This window comes from Anomaloglossus baeobatrachus, unplaced genomic scaffold, assembly GCF_048569485.1.
Source record: "Anomaloglossus baeobatrachus isolate aAnoBae1 unplaced genomic scaffold, aAnoBae1.hap1 Scaffold_133, whole genome shotgun sequence".
Taxonomy (NCBI): domain Eukaryota; kingdom Metazoa; phylum Chordata; class Amphibia; order Anura; family Aromobatidae; genus Anomaloglossus; species Anomaloglossus baeobatrachus.
Genome location: NW_027441903.1, coordinates 277,145 through 297,554, shown reverse-complemented (window position 1 = coordinate 297,554; position 20,410 = coordinate 277,145). Strand labels below are relative to the sequence as shown.

The 20,410-nt window shown below is 48.6% G+C and overlaps 1 protein-coding gene across 1 annotated transcript in view; it reads left to right on the top strand.

Annotated features, from left to right (window-relative positions):
* LOC142260570 (uncharacterized) overlaps nt 1-20,410 on the top strand; it is an 87,200-nt gene that overhangs the window by 40,732 nt on the left and 26,058 nt on the right. Inside the window, 2 exon segments of the mRNA XM_075331996.1 lie at nt 18,063-18,197; nt 18,327-18,419. Coding sequence (XP_075188111.1) covers nt 18,063-18,076 — 14 coding nt within the window. The 3' untranslated portion in view covers nt 18,077-18,197; nt 18,327-18,419.

The following is a 20,410-nucleotide window of genomic DNA, read 5'->3' as shown; positions in this document are numbered from 1 at the left end:
GTGGCGGCACACGGCCCCATGTGGCTGCACACAGCCCACTATTGCTGGCACATGGCCCCATGTGGCGGCACACGGCCCCATGTGGCTGCACACAGCCCACTATTGCTGGCACATGGCCCCATGTGGCGGCACCCGGCCCCATGTGGCGGCACCCGGCCCCATGTGGCTGCACACGGCCCCATGTGGCTGCACACGGCCCACTATTGCTGGCACATGGCCCCATGTGGCGGCACACGGCCCCATGTGGCGGCACACGGCCCCATGTGGCGGCACATGGCCCACTATTGCTGGCACATGGCCTCATGTGGCTGCACACGGCCCACTATTGCTGGCACATGGCCCCATGTGGCGGCACACGGCCCCATGTGGCTGCACACAGCCCACTATTGCTGGCACATGGCCCCATGTGGCGGCACACGGCCCCATGTGGCTGCATACAGCCCACTATTGCTGGCACATGGCCCCATGTGGCGGCACCCGGCCCCATGTGGCGGCACCCGGCCCCATGTGGCGGCACACGGCCCCATGCGGCGGCACACGGCCCCATGTGGCTGCACACAGCCCACTATTGCTGGCACATGGCCCCATGTGGCTGCACACGGCCCACTATTGCTGGCACATGGCCCCATGTGGCGGCACACGGCCCCATGTGGCGGCACACGGCCCCATGCGGCTGCACACGGCCCACTATTGCTGGCACATGGCCCCATGTGGCGGCACACGGCCCCATGTGGCGGCACACGGCCCCATGTGGCTGCACACAGCCCACTATTGCTGGCACATGGCCCCATGTGGCTGCACACGGCCCACTATTGCTGGTACATGGCCCCATGTGGCAGCACACGGCCCCATGTGGCGGCACACGGCCCCATGTGGCGGCACACGGCCCCATGTGGCTGCACACGGCCCCATGTGGCTGCACACAGCCCACTATTGCTGGCACATGGCCCCATGTGGCGGCACACGGCCCCATGTGGCTGCACACAGCCCACTATTGCTGGCACATGGCCCCATGTGGCGGCACCCGGCCCCATGTGGCGGCACATGGCCCACTATTGCTGGCACATGGCCCACTATTGCTGGCACACAGCTCCCTGTGTTATATATCGCCCCATGCTGCTGCTTTTAGGAAAATAAACTTTCCTTACCTTCTCCAGCATTGTCCTGTCTGTGTCCCCCTCCTCGGGGTTGAGCTCCGGCCTCCTGCATTTCCTGGTTCTCGGCCGGTCATGTGATCGGCACGGCAGAGTGAAATCTCTTGTGCCTTATCACAGCAGCAGGAGGGAGGCCTGGCAGACACGCTGGAGGAGGTGAGTAAAAAGTTTATTATTTTACTGTTTGCAGCAGCATGGGGGCCATAGCTAACACGGGGGAGGGGGCATGTGCAATCAAAGAAGGGGCAGGCAGATATAATATACACTGCTGCCCCAGCCCATCGCCGCGGTGCACTTTCAGCACCATGGTGGTGGACAGCAGCTGTGCATATTATATGAGCGGGTGCAGGAGATCAAACGCTGCTGCTCCCAGCTTTCACAAGTCCCCCAGCAGAGCTCCAGAGCTGCCCGCACCTCCCCTGGACTCTGTAGTGTGTGTATATATAAATATACACCCCCCCCCGTATATTCGGATTATAAGACGCACCCCCTACTTTCCCCCAAGATTTGGGGGAACAAAAGTGTGTCTTATAAAGCGAAAAATACGGTAAATTACTATTCTCTCAAAACCACAAATGTGCAAACTTATCGATATAACCGAGAACCACAGTTGATTTTATTTTTTCTGTAGTTGCTAATTAGATTAGAAAAATAGGAACTATATAGTTAAGTACAGATCATGATTGTCATACTATCAAATATTATAGGTGAGGAGGAGCACAGTACCCAAAATAGGTGCAGCAACAATGACACGGTAAACAAAGGTCTATCTGCCAATGTCCATAATATATGAATTAGCGGAGAATGATCAGTGCGCATATGATTGTAAAAGAACTATAATAACAATTAGTGTGTTAGGAAAACAACATGCACAGAGAATAAGACATGGAATGACAGCTCTGCTTAATAGGATTTTTGTCAAAAAAATATCGCATAGAGTATACATGGTTAGTATTTTATGATGTGTTGTAAGGATCCATATGTACAGCCTCCTATAAATACCTTGTGACATGCAGATAGGCACAGATGAACCCAACGTGCGGTACACCGCTATACTAGTTTCATCAGGAAATAAGTGTATAGAGTAAGTGTTATATATATATATCTCCTGTAAAATAATTACTACGGGGCATATGAGCATTACACATGGTACACAATGCAGGTTCTATAGAGTATAGAGCAACTAGAGATGTATTAGAAAAAGATGGCCGAAAGGGGCATGTTAGCATAAAATGCGGTGTGTCAGTCGCGATAGGTCAGGTGGTGTGTGGGCACAACATCGTTATGATGACACGACATGATGGAAGACCCGCATTCTGGCATCATCCGGGACCTGGGCAACGAAGGAGCATGTGTGTGTCTCCACTCATATGACCACACGGTCACATGTATCCGGCCAAGATGAACTTAGGGGCACTTTTCAATTACGGCACTACAGCGCATGCCCAATATGTGCCACCACCTGTCCAAAATATATACAGCATATCCAAATGACTGTAGGGAAACAGTAAAAATCACAATAGTAAATAGAATGTATAGATATAATGAAGACACAAGGAAATATATAAATACATCACTCGATAGAGTATAAAAGACATTATGATGTAGTAAATCAGTGGGTTCTTTTCCCTCATCTTCTTTTCTTGTATTAGATCTCAATGCCTTAAGGGGGCTTTACATGCAGCGACCTCACTAGCGATGTCGCTCTTGAAAGCACCCGCCCCCGTCGTTTGTGGGTCACTGGCAAATCTCTGCCCGTGGCGTACAAAATCGCTAGTACCCGTCATACATACTTACCTTCCTAGTGACGTCGCTATGGCCGGCGAACAGCCTCTTTTCCAAGGGGGCGGTTCATGCGGCGTCACAGCGACGTCACACGGCAGACGTTCAATCGAAGGGGCGGAGAGCAGCCGCATGAAAGTCACACCCACCTCTTTGCCGGAGGACGCAGGAACGCTGTTGTTCGTTGTTCCCGGGGTGTCACATGTAGCGATGTGTGCTGCCTCAGGTACGACGAACAACCTGCGCCCACAACGATATTTGGGAAATGGACGACGTGTCAACAATCAACTATTTGGTTAGTATTTTGCATCGTTGGTGGTCGCTTATACGTGTCACACGCAACAACGTCGCTAACGAGGCCAGATTTGCGTCACGAATTCCGTCACCCTAACGACATCTCGTTAGCGATGTCGTTGCATGTAACGGGGCCTTTAGATGTAATAATGGATAAAATATTCAGCCATACTGATGATCAGGTATATCAGCAAATGAAGATTTTAAAGTGCTGCTTCATGCAAATCATAGGAGCTAGAATTAGATGGAACAAAAATTAGACTACTATGTTGCAAAAATAAACATATTGTGGTGCACACAGGATTAAATTATATAAATTAAAAAGTAGATTAAAAAGGATTACAATTTTCTGCATATTTATAAATGGGGCTTGAAGCTCGCCGTCTCATTTAAGCCAGTAGGTGAGACTCTACATCGTGTCTCTTTTATGGAAACTGCTTTTTTCAAATTACCACCTCTAATGCAAACTCTAACTTAGCTCTTGGCAATACTCCTCTCATTCCAGAGAATGACTAGGAGACTTTTCTCTTCTCTTGGTGAACCCTCATGATCTTTGCTCCCATCAATCCACCTTTGTGAATTAATTTGGATGTTAGACTTGTCCTATTTTCCAGAAATCTCCATTGTTGATTTTACCCAACTTTGTTTCAAGGCTAGTCTTTTTATCATTGATAGGGGCTAACCTCCAAAAACAGTCTCTCCGTTTGTGGAGCATTGTTCTCCCATCACACCTCTCAGTCTCCCGGAACTGGGAGCTCCCTTTTATTTTTATTTTTTTTCAGCTCTCACACTTGTTTATTCTATTGCTTAAGTGTTAGTGATCACCAAGTGTTGAGAGCCACCATGCCCTTTGTGATCTGCACGGTCAAGTTTTTTGGTATTACTCGCTTTCTGGGACATTTGATCTATGATGCCCCATGGTGCGATATCCTCCAGTGCTATTAGCGAGAAAATCCAGTTTTCTCTGACGCCTCGTTGGGGGACACAGGACCTTGGGTGTTATGCTGCCTATCCATAGGAGGACACTAAGTAGATACAAAAGCATAGCTCCTCCTCTGCAGTATACACCCCCTGGCCGGGCCAGGCAAGCTCAGTTTTAGCTTAGTGTCTGTAGGAGGCACTTCCTTTCAAGTTTTGTTATTTTTTGAGAGCGACGGTTTCCTTTTGGGACCGTTCTCCCACTACCATCAACGGGTGGGAACGTGGAGTGTCGCCTCCACGTACCCCCTCCTGCAACGCTGGATCCTGGGCTGGACGACGGGTTCCACAGACACCGATTTTCCAAAGCCCAGGGTAGAGGCATGTGCCCCTATAGCCCAATTCCTCAGCCCCTCTTTGCAGGCTCTGAGTTGAATATGGCACCGGTGTGACCAAACACAGCAAGCTGACTCTGCTATTTTCACTGCCTGGACTGAAGCAGTGTTTTAAGGTGAGATCCCCCCTGACTGGCTTCCTAGAAAAAGGGAGAAAAGACGCTGCAGGGAAGGCTCCCAGGATATTTACAGTATTTATTATGAGAAAGTCTCTTACTGAGTGCAATGAGGAGAGCCCCAAGGATCCTGCACACACAGTGTTAACTTTTCTCTAGCTTGCTGGCTGGAGGAGGGGGGAAGTCACTCCTGTTTACAGAAAGTCCTGCAGATAATTTCCCGGTGGTAGGGGGAGGGCCCAGGGCTCAGGGACCCACGCTGTTTATTTGCTCTAGCAGAAAAGGCGGCTGATAACCACCAGTGACAAGCTGTGTGCTGACTGGAGGGAGAGGGAGGAAAACTATCAGAAGCTCCCTTCCCGCCGTTTTTTTACTACCCACAGCAGAGGGGGGTACACTGACTTCATCTTCGCGCTCTTTTAGCGCTAAGCCCCCCGCGGCCGCGATAAGCCCCGCACCCCCCCAGGAAAGCGTGCGAAGATGTCCATAGAGCTTAATCCTTCCTGAGGACAGGGCCATCGCTGATTCTGGTGAGGTGCTTGCTTCACTTGTAGCTCTGCTGAGCATTACTCCCCCTCCTGGCATACTCCTATTAGGAACATGCAGAATTCTAAGGGCACTAAGAGTGCTAAGGCCCACATAGTCTATTATTCAGCCTGCACTGCCTGCCACGCTGAGTTACCACGTAAACACACCTCTTCTCTCTGTGAGTCCTGTGCCCCTATAGCCCCCCAAGACCCCCCTGCCACCACCGCCGCAACAGTCAGCCCAGAGCCTTGGGCTCCCAGCCCACCGGAATGGGCACAGTTTCTGTCCCAATCCATAAAAAGACTGTCACAGAACCTGGTGCTGGCTATGCAATGTCGTCCTCCACTCCTTTCTGGGTCCCTGGACGGAACGCAGCCTGAGGATACCCCTATGGAGGATCCTTCTGAGGTAATCCGGGCATATGCTTCACCGGTTGCAGGGATCAGGAGAAGAGCACACGGCCGGGTGTCTCCAGCGGGCTCTCCCTCGGGAGCACACAGGGCAGGCTCTCCCACACGCTCCACAGCTTCTGAAGAGCTGGAGGAGGGAGAATGCTGTTTATACCAAGAGGATTCCTTGGTTTCAGCCTCCCCAGATGATCAAACTGCAATAGACTCCCTTATAGCAGCAATCAACCAAACTCTGCATGTGGAGGATCCCCCATCCACTACCACTGGCCATGCGGTCTCCCTTAAGAGGGCAAGGAAACCCCAAAAGGTTTTCGCTTATCACCCAGAGTTTCACGATATCCTCACAAAGCAAAGGGAGAAGCCTGACAGGCGCTTCGGTAACCGAAAACTCATGGAGTCCCGGTACCCTTTTGCCTCACCTGCCCCTAAGGGCTGGGCCGATCCGCCCTCGGTCGACCCCCCCGGTCTCCCGCCTTACCACAAAAACGCTCCTGTCTTTACCTGATGGTTCCTCCATCAAGGACCCGACAGACAGGTGGAGCACCACGCCCGCTCTGCTTTTGAGGCTGCGGGATCCTCCCTCTCGCCCTCCTTTGCCGCTGTGTGGGTCGCAAAGGCGATCTCGGTCTGGGCAGAATCCCTTAACACTTCGCTTGAGGAATCCCAGTTCACTCATACCTTCACAGAGGTAACAGCTCAAATTGCCGCTGCGGCGGAGTACCTCATGCAGTCCTCCATGGACGCTGCTACCTGCGCAGCATTTGCCGCCTCAAATACCATAGCCATCCGTAGAGCTCTCTGGCTCCTACAATGGCGAGCGGACTCTGCCTCCAAGAAGTCTCTCACGGGCCTTCCCCTTTTTTTCCAGACCGATTGTTTAGCGAACGTCTAGAGAAGCTCATTTCTGACGCCACGGGAGGAAAGAGTACCTCCCTCCCCCAGCTGAAGTCCAGGATGTCCTTCACCAGACGTCCACAGTCCTCGTTCCGCTCCTTTCGGAACTCATTTGGTTGGTCGACATCCCGTGCTGTCCCCGCCACCAGCCGCGGACTACGCAGGGACCGACCTTCTCAGTTCTCCCCGAAACCCACTTCGTCATGGCAGCCTAGACCGAAACAGTCCAATACTAGGGAGACTCTGCCACGACGTTTTCCCCCCTCCCCCCTACTACTACTTTTACACTAAACTGGCTTAGTTCCCGGTCAGTCACAGGTTGTACACTGAGGAGGAGCTAACTTTTTTCTCTTTAGTTTGCCTAGTGTCAACCTCCTGGCAACAGTAGCATATACACCCATGGTCCTGTGTCCCCCAATGAAGTCTCAGAGAAAAAGATTTTAACAGTGAGTACACAAAAATCTTCCTTTTCAGTTTATAGGAAGCACCTTACTATATATAGCACTCCAGTAATACACACACACCTCTGCTGCATACACACACACACCTCTGCTGCATACACACACACACCTCTGCTGCATACACACACACACACCTCTGCTGCATACACACACACACCTCTGCTGCATAAACACACACCTCTGCTGCATAAACACACACACACCTCTGCTGTATACACACACACCTCTGCTGCATACACACACACCTCTGCTGCATATACACACACACACACACACACACACACCTCTGCTGCATACACACACATACACACCTCTGCTGCATACACACACACACACACACACACACACACACACACACACACCTCTGCTGCATACAGACACACACACACACACACCTCTGCTGCATACAGACACACACACACACCTCTGCTGCATACAGACACACACACATACCTCTGATGCATACACACACACCTCTGATGCATATACACACACACACACCTCTGATGCATATTCACACACACACCTCTGCTGCATATACACACACACACACACACACCTCTGCTGTATACACACACATACACACACCTCTGCTGAATACACACCTCTACTACATGCATCTTAAACTGATTTTTCTAATAAGTAATTTATTGCAAGGTATAAAGTCTTTTTATTCCCCATACTTTCCTGTTTCCGCGAGACTTACCACGTGACTGATATCCTTGTAAGATCCTTCACCTCCAGTGTGAATTTTTGTACTGTTTATTTATGTAACCTGCATGACAGTGAAGGTCCCATTTAACTTTAGTGGTGGTGAGGTTCAGCTGACCTGCACTTATCAGATAGATCACTGTCAAACAGGGGGATAATATGGAAGCATTTTCTGAGTCTGCAAGCTTTTTTTTATAGAAATAGTTTTAGCAAATTCTTCCTAGTGTTCCTTTTTTGTATTTATTTATTCTTCCTAAACAATGTTACTGTTTTGCCACATTCAAGTCTTTGAGGAAAATTTTTGACAAATGACTATTAGGGTATGTGAACACGATCAGGACCTGCTGCATCCTGGACGTGGCAGGTCCTGACCTGCGGGGCTGCGAGTTTCCTCCGCAGGAGACTGTAGCTGGTTGTGCTCACGATCAGGGTTTGGGGCGCTGCGGTCTCTCTCTTCTGTTTTCTCTGTGGAGAACGCTTGCGACTCCACAGCAAAAAAGTAACATGCTTGCGGCTTGGAGAGCTACACCGCAGGTCAGGTTACGCTATGGGCTGTACACACCGTGGGCATGAGATTCTTAGAAATCCCGTACACTGTACTTGTGCTGTACGTTGCAGTGTTTTGGTCGCAGCTGAAACATGCTGCATCCAAAACGCTGTGAACACTGATCGTAGACAAGCAGCTTAAGGGCATTCTGCAGTTTAAAAGCGTTATTTTTCATAGAATATTTTCTGAAATTGTTATTCCAATAGTGTATGTAAGCAATGAGTTATACTCCAGCAGTATCCAGCAATGCAAATAATTGGTGTGTGTGTATATGTGTGTGTGTAAGTACCCTTATTAAAACACAAAAACCCCCACTGTTACCAAGGTAGTAAAGGGTTAAATTACAATAAACACAATTTGCCAAAGCAACTAGAGGTACCCTAAATCAAACCATTAAAACTTAATGTTTAATCTATACTTAATTATAATAATGAGCTTGCTTACTATTCGCCCTGAGTACTATGTAATGATTGGACGATTCTGATATGACATCACTACCAAACCTTTAAAAAGGGTGGCGCGTTTCTTTCGGTTTAGCCCCCTGATAAAGCCAGACATGGTGAAACATTTTGGGGAAGCTAGTAGCTGAAACCTTTTAACAACCTGCTTAACAACCAATTTAGGGAGTCACCAGTAAGCAAATAGGAGTCACAGGTCCGCGGCCTGTTACCTCACATGAGAAATAAAGAGAAACACACGACCAAGTATCCAAATTGCAAAGTGATAATCTTTATTGACACAGGGGTAGGTGCGGGGCGGCACGAAACAAGTGAGGGCACGAACCATCAATCTCTGACCAAAATATATAGACAGTGTCAAGAAATATTATAAACTGACATATAGTCTAATCATTTGCACATGTATGTTCAATCAATCGTAAATGTAAACCACAGAAAGGTTGGAAAAAGTGGGTATATAGCCACAAAGAACATAGAATTCAACCAGGCAAAGATGTATCACTATAGGATATTCACATCATATCCATATGGGTCCCTGGAACCAATTGTACATATATGATATCCATCATAAATATGAAGATAGCAAAAAATGGTAAATAAGTGGATATATAACCACACAAGTCAAACAGGCAAGAGTGTGACACTGTAGGACGGAAGAGAAAATTCATTCACATCCTATCTATGAAAGTCCCTGATCAAGGCTAAACTATAGCTTAAAAAATTAAGGTTGGACACTGCCATACCAGAACTGCGTGTAAACTTACATCCAGAGTCAGGGAAACAATTCAAAGTTTTCAAAGTTTTGTGTAGATGGAATCAACCAGTGGCACACTATACCTGGGAGACTAGGGGAGGTCAGAGAGAGGCGTCCGTGTCCTTCCCGACGGCCGTTTCGGCGGTGAAGCCTTCGTCAGGGAGCGTGGACAAGTGAGGGGAAGTGTGGGTTTAAAAAGGAACGTCAACCAATCAGCGCCGGTTGACGTGTCAGTGACGCAAATTGTATCCAAGGTAGCGCGGGACGCATAGCGCCTGACCGCGCCGCCACCCGTCTGACAGTTCCGGTCACATGACCGCCACGTGTGCGCATCACGTGGCCACCATGCGAGCGGACGTCACACAGGGAAGAGGCGGCGCGGCGGCGCGATGACCTCCACCGCTCCCGGACGCATGCGCACCAGCACTCAATCGAGCTACCGCTCCCGGACGCATGTGCACCAGCACTCAATCGAGCATGAGATAGGAATGTCAGTAAGATCCCTCTTCCAGCAATGTTTTAAAATACCTAGTCACTATTATAATTAAGTATAGATTAAACGTTAAGTTTTAATAGTTTGATTTAGGGTACCTCTAGTTGTAATACCCTTATTGGCTTAGCATTGCAAGTAGTGTCTCTAATTAAGACTGACAATTTGGGTCAGTGTGTGTATATGTGTATGTAAATATACAGCTCTAGCAAAACAATTAAGAGACCACTGCAAAATTTCAGTTTTTCAGATTTTTCTCATTATAGGTATATTTTTGAGTAAAATGTAAATTGTTCTTTTATTCTATAAGCTACTCACAACATGTCTCCGAATTTCCAAGCAATAACTTTTTATATTTATTTTCTGAAAATGAGAAATAATCAAAATAACAAAAAATGCATTGCTTTTCAGACATCAAATAATGCAAAGAAAACAAGTTTATAATCATTTAGAAACAACAATACTAATGTTTTAATTCAGGAAGAGTTCAGAAATTAATATTTCTTTATCGTTCCTTTGGGAGGCCCAGACCATGGGTGTTTAGCTTCTGCCTCCGGAGGACACACAAAGTACTACACTTAAAAGTGTAGCTCCTCCCTCTGAACTTATACACCCCCTGGTAGCCAGTCCTAGCCAGTTTATTGCTTTGTGTCAGGAGGCATACATCCACACATGCATTCTCATCTGATTTGTTTGACTTTTGGAAAGAGTTTGAAGAAAAGCGGGTCCATGTTTGGACTCCCGGCATGTCCCTTCTCACCCCACTGTGTCGGCGGTGTTGTTAAGGTTGATTTACAAGGCTGCAGCCTTACATGCCGCGCTCCTTCACCATCCCTTCTGGGCTCTGGCTTGAAGTGGGAGCCAGCACGGTCTCCATGCCTGGCAGGAGTCCGGTCTCCATCCACAGCCCCTTGAGGATTCTGTTGGACCGGAGCACTCATCCCCAGGGACATGGCCCTGCGTCTCAGCAGCTAAGTACCTGAGACGTTTATGTTGGGGGTCCCGGTTCTTTATTGTAAGGGGAGAGTATGCTGTATGTGATTGTTTTAACTTTTCCGGCGGATTCTCTAGCTTTTGCCTGAGAACCGCGCCGATGTTGCCTGCTTGTCGGCCTCGCCGCTTAAATTTAGGCCCCGGCTTCGCCGGAGGCCTAGTTTCATTTTCCTGCCCTCGCATGTCACTCATGCAGAGGGACAGGTTTGGCTCCTCCCGGCGGCCGTTCTACACAGGGGAGGGACACTCCCCACTGCTGGGGCGTCCCTCCTTCCCTGCAGGTCTCTATAGCCCTCCAGTTCCAGCTCTTTTATAGGAACGCCCCCTAGTCATTTCTCAGGCAGAGTTCACTCTGCTCTGGGACATCCTGCATTCTGCATCTCTGCTGAGGTGCTGCGACTGGGGGACCGGGCTTCGGGATCTGGAGGGCACAAAACACCGCGCTCAGCGGTCTGGTAAGCCACAGCCGGTCTCCGGTTGTGGACCTCTGTATACCAGCAGCATGTCTCACACAAGGAGCAAGGCCCAGTGGTCTCTCAGGCTGCTGCTGCACCTGTGATTGAACCCCCGGCCTGGGTAGAGTCCTTTTCTAGGTCCATATCCCAGTCATTTGCTGAGTCCATGGGACTTTTGTCCAGGACTTTGATGAATATGCATTAGCCCCCCTCACAGGGTGCCTTTAATACTCTTGACAGAGGACTCCTATCCTCTGACCTCCGTCCATCAGAGCTCACGGAGGATTCATCATCTGATCCCAGACCCCGTCCTTCTAAAAGAAGGCGCAGGGTTTCCTCCCCCTCCCCATCCCACGGCTCTGTCTCAAGAGCTGACTCTCAAGATGAGGAGGATGCCCTCACTGGGGGCTCGGAGGCTATGTATCCCATCGATTTCTCTGAGGGTGACTCAGATCTTAGTGATTTGATTGCTTCTATTAATTCTGTGCTGGATCTCAATCCGCCAGTGTCAGAGGAGCAACTCTCTTTGGCAGAAAAACATCAGTTTACCTCGCCTAAGAGAGTGAAGAGTGTGTTCTTTAACAACTTCAGTTTTCAGACCGCTGTGACCAAACCCAGGGCCTGCCCTGACAAACGCTTTCCAAAGCTTGGTTCTGATGACCGGTTTCCATTTCCACCTGAGGTGGTCAAGGAGTGGTCTCACTCCCCAAAGGTAGACCCTCCGGTGTCTAGGCTATCAGCCCGGACCGTTGTGTCGGTGGCTGACGGCACCTCACTTAAGGATTCCACTGATCGTCAGATTGACCTTCTGGCCAAATCTGTGTATGAAGCTGCGGGGGCCGCGTTTTCCCCGTCTTTTGCAGCAGTGTGGGCTCTCAAAGCCATCTCTGCTTCTCTAGAGGAGATGCATTCCCTCACCAAGGAATCTATGCCTGAGATGGTTACCTTAACTGCTCAGGCTTCAGCCTTTTCATCTTATGCCATGTCTGCCATGCTAGAGGCTGCTCACCGCACTGCGGTGGCTTCAGCTAATTTTCTTGTTATCCGCAGGATTTTGTGGCTTCGAGAGTGGAAGGCAGATGCTTCTTCCAAGAAGTTTCTTGCTGGGCTCCCTTTTGCTGGTTCACGGCTGTTTGGTGAACAGCTGGATGAAATCATTAAAGAAGCTACTGGCGGGAAGAGTACTTCCATGCCACAAACCAAGACCAGGAAACCCGCCCAGGGTAGGAATCAATCGAGGTTTCGTTCCTTTCGTTCCTCCAACTGGTCATTCTCTAAGCCTTCCGCCTCGTCCGCTAACTCAGCCAAGGATCAGAAATCCAACTGGCGCCCAAAAGCGCGTCCGCAGAAGACCGCAGGAGGTTCTGCCACTAAGGCAGCTTCCTCATGACTCTCTGCCCGCTCCAGCCACGTCCTTAGTTGGTGGCAGGCTCTCCCACTTTGGCGACGCTTGGTTAAAGCAAGTCTCCGATCAGTGGGTGAGAGACATCATATCTCACGGCTACAGGATAGAATTCTCTTCCAGCCCTCCAAACAGATTTTTTTCTCTCAACTCCCCCCTGCTCCAAGGCCGCCGCCTTCTCGCAGGCCGTGGCGTCCTTGCAGGCAAACGGAGTGATTGTCCCAGTTCCCGCTCAGGAACGGTTCAGAAGTTTTTACTCAAATCTCTTCCTAGTTCCAAAAAAGGACGGTACCTTCCGGCCCATCCTGGATCTCAAGCTTCTCAACAAGCATGTCCGGGTGCGGCATTTTCGCATGGAGTCACTGCGATCAGTCATTGCCTCTATGACCCAAGGGGAGTTCCTGGCGTCCATCGACATCAGAGATGCCTATCTACATGTGCCAATCGCAGTGTCACATCAGCGTTGGTTACGTTTTGCGATAGGAGAGGATCATTTCCAATTCGTGGCTCTCCCCTTCGGGTTAGCCACGGCCCCTCGGGTATTCACCAAGGTCATGGCGGCAGCGATTGCGGTCCTGCACCTCCAGGGGTTAGCAGTGCTTCCTTATCTGGACGACCTTCTGGTCAAGGGTGCATCCAGCGCAGACTGTCAGCGGAGTGTTTCGCTCACTCTCGCCACCCTAGCCCAATTCGGGTGGATTGTCAATCTTCCCAAATCCACTCTGACTCCGACCCAGAGTCTCACGTACCTAGGGATGCAGTTCGAGACTTTGCCGGCACTTGTGAAGTTTCCCTTAATCAAACAGCAGTCTGTCCAGCTAGCGGTGCGCTCTCTCCTGAGGCCCCGCCGTTATTCCCTCAGGCGCCTGATGCAGGTGCTGGGTCAAATGGTGGCTTCCATGGAAGCGGTTCCCTTTGCCCAGTTCCATCTGCGTCCTCTGCAGCTGGACATTCTCCGCTGTTGGGACAAGTGGCCTTCCTCCTTACAGAGGTTAGTGGCTCTGTCGCCACGGACCAGGACCTCTCTTCAGTGGTGGCTTCGACCCCTCTCCCTGTCCCAAGGGCGCTCCTTCCTGACTCCGTCCTGGGTGATTCTCACCACGGATGCCAGCCTATCCGGCTGGGGAGCGGTACATCTCCACCACAGAGCACAGGGCACTTGGACTCCGTCCGAGTCAGCCCTTTCAATCAATGTGCTGGAAACCAGAGCTGTGCTTCTAGCTCTCCTAGCCTTTCACCACCTGTTGGCGGGCAGGCACATTCGAGTCCAGTCAGACAACGCGACAGCGGTTGCCTACATCAATCACCAAGGCGGGATACGCAGCCGCCTGGCAATGTTGGAGGTCCAACGCATTCTTCAATGGGCGGAGGACTCCAAGTCCACCATATCCGCAGTCCACATCCCTGGCGTAGAAAACTGGGAGGCAGATTATCTCAGCCGTCAATCCGTGGACGGTGGCGAGTGGTCCCTGCACCCGGCAGTGTTTGTCAATCTGCCGCAAGTGGGGCACTCCGGACGTGGACCTAATGGCATCCCGTCACAACAACAAGGTTCCGGTTTACGTGGCTCGCTCCCACGATCCTCAGGCCTTCGCCGCGGACGCTCTGGTTCAAGACTGGTCCCAGTTTCGTCTGTCCTGCGTGTTTCCCCCTCTAGCTCTCTTGCCCAGAGTCCTGCGCAAGATCAGAATGGAGGGCCGTCGAGTCATCCTCATTGCACCGGACTGGCCCAGGCGAGCTTGGTATCCGGACCTGCTCCAACTGTCCGTGGAGATGCCGGCACTCAAATTGACGGCGTGGCTCTTGAGTCCTGGATTTTGACGGCTTCTGGTATTCCTCCTGAAGTCATCTCCACTATGACTCGGGCCCGTAAGTCTTCCTCCGTCAAGATCTATCACAGGACTTGGAAAATTTTCCTGTCCTGGTGTCGCTCTTCAGGCCATTCTCCTTGGCCATTCTCGTTGCCGACCCTTCTGTCTTTTTTTTACAGTCCGGTCTGCAGCTAGGACTGTCCCTCAACTCTCTCAAGGGACAAGTCTCAGCTCTATCAGTGCTGTTCCAGCGGCGTCTCGCCCGGCTGGCTCAGGTCCGCACCTTCATGCAAGGTGCGTCTCACATCATTCCGCCTTATCGGCGGTCCTTGGATCCCTGGGACCTTAACTTGGTCCTCACGGTATTGCAGAAACCCCCTTTCGAGCCCCTTAGGGAGGTTTCTTTGTATCGTCTTTCTCAAAAGGGTGGCCTTTCTAGTTGCCATAACTTCTCTCAGGAGAGTCTCTGATTTGGCTGCGCTCTCCTCGGAGTCGCCTTTTTTGGTTTTTCATTCCAGAGGTTTTCAATGGGGTTCAGGTCTGGAGATTGGGCTGGCCATTACAGGGTTTTAATGTGGTGCTCCTTCATCCACACATTGATTGACCTAGCTGTGTGGCATGGCAAATTGTCCTGCTGAAAAAACAGTCCTCAGAGTTGGGGAACATCGGCTGAGCAGAAGGAAGCAACTGTTTTTACAGGGTAACCTTGTATGCGGCTTGATTCATACGTCCTTCGCAAAGTTTATTCTAACCAATTGGAGCATAGAGTCCTGGAGTAAGGTAATCTTCTTTGATATGTCTAGTTTTCAGCTTTGCCCAACACCTGGTAGTCTAATGGTTAGACGGAGACCTGGAGAGGCGTACAAGCCACAGTGTCTTGAACCCACTGTGGAGTTTAGTGGAGGATCAGAGATGATCTGGGAATGCTTCAGCAAGGCTGGGATTGGGCAGCATAAACTTTGCGAAGGACGTGTGAATTAAGCCGCACCAAGATTATCCTGGAAAACCAGTTGCTTCTTTCTGCTCAGGCAATGTTCCCCAACACTGAGGACTGTTTTTTCCAGCAGGACAATGCACCATGCCACACAGCTAGGTCAGTCAATGTGAGGATGAAGGAACACCACATCAAAACCCTTTCATGGCCAGCCAAATCTCCAGACCTGAACCCCATTGAAAACCTCTGGAATGTAATCAAGAGGAAGATGGATAGTCACAATCCATCAAACAAAGAAAAACTGCATACATTTTTCACCAGGAGTGGCATAATGTCACCCAAAAGCAGTGTGGAAGACAGGTGGAAAGCATGCCAAGACGCATGAAAGCTGTGATTAAAAAAATCAGTTATTCCACAAAATATTGGTTTCTGAACTCTTCCTGAGTTAAAACATTAGTATTGTTGTTTCTAAATGATTATGATCTTGTTTTCTTTGCATTATTTGAGGTCTGAAAGCAATGCATTGTTTTATTATTTTGACCACTTCTCATTTTCAGAAAATAAATACAAAATTTATTGTTTGGAAATTCGGAGCCGTTGTCAGTAGTTTATAGAATAACAGAGCAATTTACATTTTACTCAAAAATATACCTATAAAGAGAAATATCAGAAAAACTGACAATTTTGCAGTGGTCTCTTAATTTTTGACAGATCTGTGTATGTATGTATGTATGTATGTATATATTATTACACACACATCTCAGGACCAAATATCCGGAACAGAGAGGCACATGAGCAAACATTAACCCCTTAACGACCCATGATGTACTGGGTACGTCATGGATCGTGTGCCGGTAAGTCCCGCCCCCTGCCGCCGGCAGGCGGCGGTGATCCGCGCACATATCAGCTGTTATCAACAGCTGACATGTGTGCCTGCTAGCCGCGGGTGGAATCGATTCCACCCGCGGCCATTAACCCCTTATATTTCGCTGCCAAAATCTGGCAGCGATATGTATATGGGCGCCGCCATGACAGTCACTTACCCCGCCCCCACCGGAAGTCACATGATCACGTGACTTTCGGCGGTTGCCATGGTAGCACAGGGTCATGTGATGACGCCTGTAGCTAACATGACTCACTTCCCCTCAATGCCGGAATACAGCCGGCATTGAAAGTGAAGCAGCAAATCTGCAGTTCTCAGCTCTGTAGCTGAGATCTGCAGATAGTGCAGAGCGATCGGATTGCTGATCACTATAGCCCCCTAGAGGGACTAGTAAAATTAAAAAAAAAAGTTTTAAAAAATTAAAAAAAAAAATAAACCTAAAGGTTCAATTCACCCCCCTTTCAGCCCATTGAAAATTAAAGAGTTAAAAAAATAAAAAATACACACATATTTGGTATCGCCACATTCAGAAATGCCCGATCTATCAAAATATAAAATCAATGAATCTGATCAGTAAACGCCAAAATTACGGTTTTTGGTCGCCGCAAATTTTGCGCAAAATGCAATAACAGGCGATCAAAACGTAGCATCTGCACAAAAATGATACCGTTAAAAACGTCAGGTCGAGACAGAAAAAATAAGCCATCACTGAACTTCAGATCCTGAAAAATGAGAACGCTACGGGTTTTGGAAAATGGCGCAAAACGTGCGCCATGTTTTTTGGACAAGCTTGTGAATTTTCTTTAACCCCTTAGATACAAGTAAACCTATACATGTTTGGTGTCTACAAACTCGCACCGACCTCAGGCATCACATAGATACCTCGGTTTTACCATATAGTGAACACAGTGAATAAAATATCCCAAAAACTATTGTACGATCAAACTTTTTTTGCAATTTTTCCGCACTTGGAATTTTTTTTGCCATTTTCCAGTACACTATATGGTAAAACTTATGGTTTCATTTAAAAGTACAACTCGTCCCGCAAAAAACAAGCCCTCATATGGCAAGATTGATGGAAAAATAAAAAAGTTACGCCTCTCGGAAGAAGGGGAGCAAAAAACAAAAACGCAAAAACGGAAAGTGCCCGGGGGCTGAAGGGGTTAAACAGTGCCAGATTCAGGAGATCAACGGCATTTACACCAGGTAAAAAAAAATAAATAGATCTAGATTTTTATTTTATTTTTTTACACCTGTTGTAAATGCCGTTGCTCTCCTGAGTCTGGCATTGTTTAATTTTCGCTCCTGCGCCTTTCTGTTCCTGATATTTGGTCTCTGTTTGCCCGCTTAGCCAACTGGGCATGGTCATCTTAAGATTGCCATACAGAAGAGATGACCACTCCCATTTGGCTAACTAGAATTGATTTACATACAGGGAAGAAGGGACTATATATCTGGGGAGGTCAGATGCAGTTGCAAAATATAAACATCGCCATATTAAGGAGAACAGCGGCATTTACACCAGGTTAAAAAAAATTTTTATGGCAACTATTTCGGTCCTATTTAACGTCCGATCGTATTACAGTGAATGTATTCAAAGTTAGTTCTAATTAATTGAATATTTGTCATGCTCAAATAAATAATTCTCATCATTTTCCTGTGTTCCTTTAAGTGAGTCATCTATAGTTGCTGATCAGCTGCTTGCAGATGTCGTACTGAATCTTTCAAGAAATGTCGCAGAAGAAGAAATAAAGGCAGAGATTGGAAGAGTGAAAGAGGAAAAACGAAGGAAGGCAGAAGAAGAAAGGTAAGATGCGGCATTTTCACATCCTTTGTACTTTATTTTAGCATGTTAGTTATGATAATATCCTTTTTTATTATTATTATTATTATTATTATTATTATTATTATTATTATTTCTTGAATTTTACAACAGGAGGATTCAAGAAAGAGAGCGACTTCTTTCTCTGGAGGCCCAATCTCAATGTGTTAACTGCTCCAGTGGCCCTGGTGCCGGGTGGCATGCTGGGTAATAAGGGGTTAAGACCAAGTTTGTTTTACCAGCTAGTATTAAGCCAGAGAGTCTTAATGTCAAGTCAAGTTTGAATCGGCCATTAAGAATCTCCAATAAAGGATTAAAAAAAAACAAAAAACAAGACACAGAAGAAAAATACTTTATTAGAAATAAATACACAGACACACTTAGAGACTCCCTCTTACCCCTCCACGATCCTGGTCTTTTGTCTTCTTCAACCAATCTAGCTCTGCGATATCACACAGCACAGGGGAGGAAGAACGCTACTCCTCTCCGTGCTGTCTAATCACTCAATGGGTGAGCAGAGGCTGCGGTTCGGTAAGCGGTGACATCACCGCTGCCACCGTTGCCATAGTAACCTGACGGGCGGGTTACTATAGCAATGGTGATCTCCGATCACCTGATTCCCGGCGCTGCTATTCATCGGCGTGTGGCAGCTAATCCCTGCATGTGGGCTGACTCTGTAAAGAGCGCCGACATGCAGGGACGAGGAGCATGTGCCCGAACATCTCGCCAGTACACAGCGATCGCCGAGTATACCGAGATGCTCGGGCAAGCACTGCGTACTGGCGAGATGCACTGACAGGCCAATGAGCAATGATCGTACTCGGAAGGAGAAGCAGCGGGAGACAGTCTGCAGGACGCATTGCGGGACCTGTAAGTATAATGACAATGTTTATTATTAACTGTATTCCTATTTTATAGCCCCCCCCGCCCCATCCCATAACTGTAAAGTCAAAGATCAGTGATTGGGACGCAAGATCGTGTTATCTTGATCCTGATCATGATCTTTACAAAATGATCGGCCGTGTCTCCCCAATCCCGACCATCAGGGGGATCGCCCATCCCTACTTTTAACATTTCTATTAAAATTGCCACAGAGAGGTAATCTAACATGTGTTAAAGGGAATCGGTCACCAGGTTTTTGCCACCTAATCCGAGAGCAGCATAATGTAGAGATAGAGATCCTGATTCCAGCGATGTGTCACTTACTGGGCTGCTTAGTGTAGTTTTGATAAAATCACTGATTAATCAGCAGTAGATTATCATTACAGGACTACTTGGCGTGCTGCAGGTAGTCCAGCATATTCATGAGCTCTGTATAACTGCTAGATCGGCAGCAGATAAAAAAAGAGAATTTTGTTTACTTACCGTAAATTCTTTTTCTTATAGTTCCGTATTGGGAGACCCAGACCATGGGTGTTTAGCTTCTGCCTCCGGAGGACACACAAAGTACTACACTCAAAAATGTAGCTCCTCCCTCTGAGCTTATACACCCCCTGGAGAACCAGATCTAGCCAGTTTAGTGCAAAAGCTGAAGGAGAATAACCACCCACAAGTAAAAACAGAGCAAGAACCGGAACAACCGGAGACTCTGTCCATGACAACAGCCGGTGATAACACGCGGAACAAGAAACTGCCAACAGGCAACAGGGAGGGTGCTGGGTCTCCCAATACGGAACTATAAGAAAAAGAATTTACGGTAAGTAAACAAAATTCTCTTTTTCTTTATCGTTCCTATGGGAGACCCAGACAATGGGACGTCTCAAAGCAGTCCATGGGTGGGAATAAACAGAAAAACTAAGAAGTAGGCGGAGCCTAACTTCACAAATGGGCGACAGCCGCCTGAAGGATGCGTCTGCCCAAGCTCGCATCTGCCGAAGCATGAGCATGCACTTGGTAGTGCTTTGAAAAGGTATGCAGGCTAGTCCAAGTGGCAGCCTGACAGACTTGCTGAGCCGTAGCCTGGTGCCTGAAAGCCCAAGAGGCACCGACAGCTCTGGTCGAGTGTGCCTTGATCCCCGGCGGGGGAGGCACCTGAGAACACTGGTAGGCATCCGAAATGGTCGACCTAATCCAACGGGCTAAAGTCGGCTTAGAAGCAGAGAGGCCCTTACGCCGACCGGTGGTTAGCACAAAAAGAGAGGTGCACCGCCTAAGAGCAGCGGTGCGAGACACACAGATCCGGAGAGCACGCACCAGAT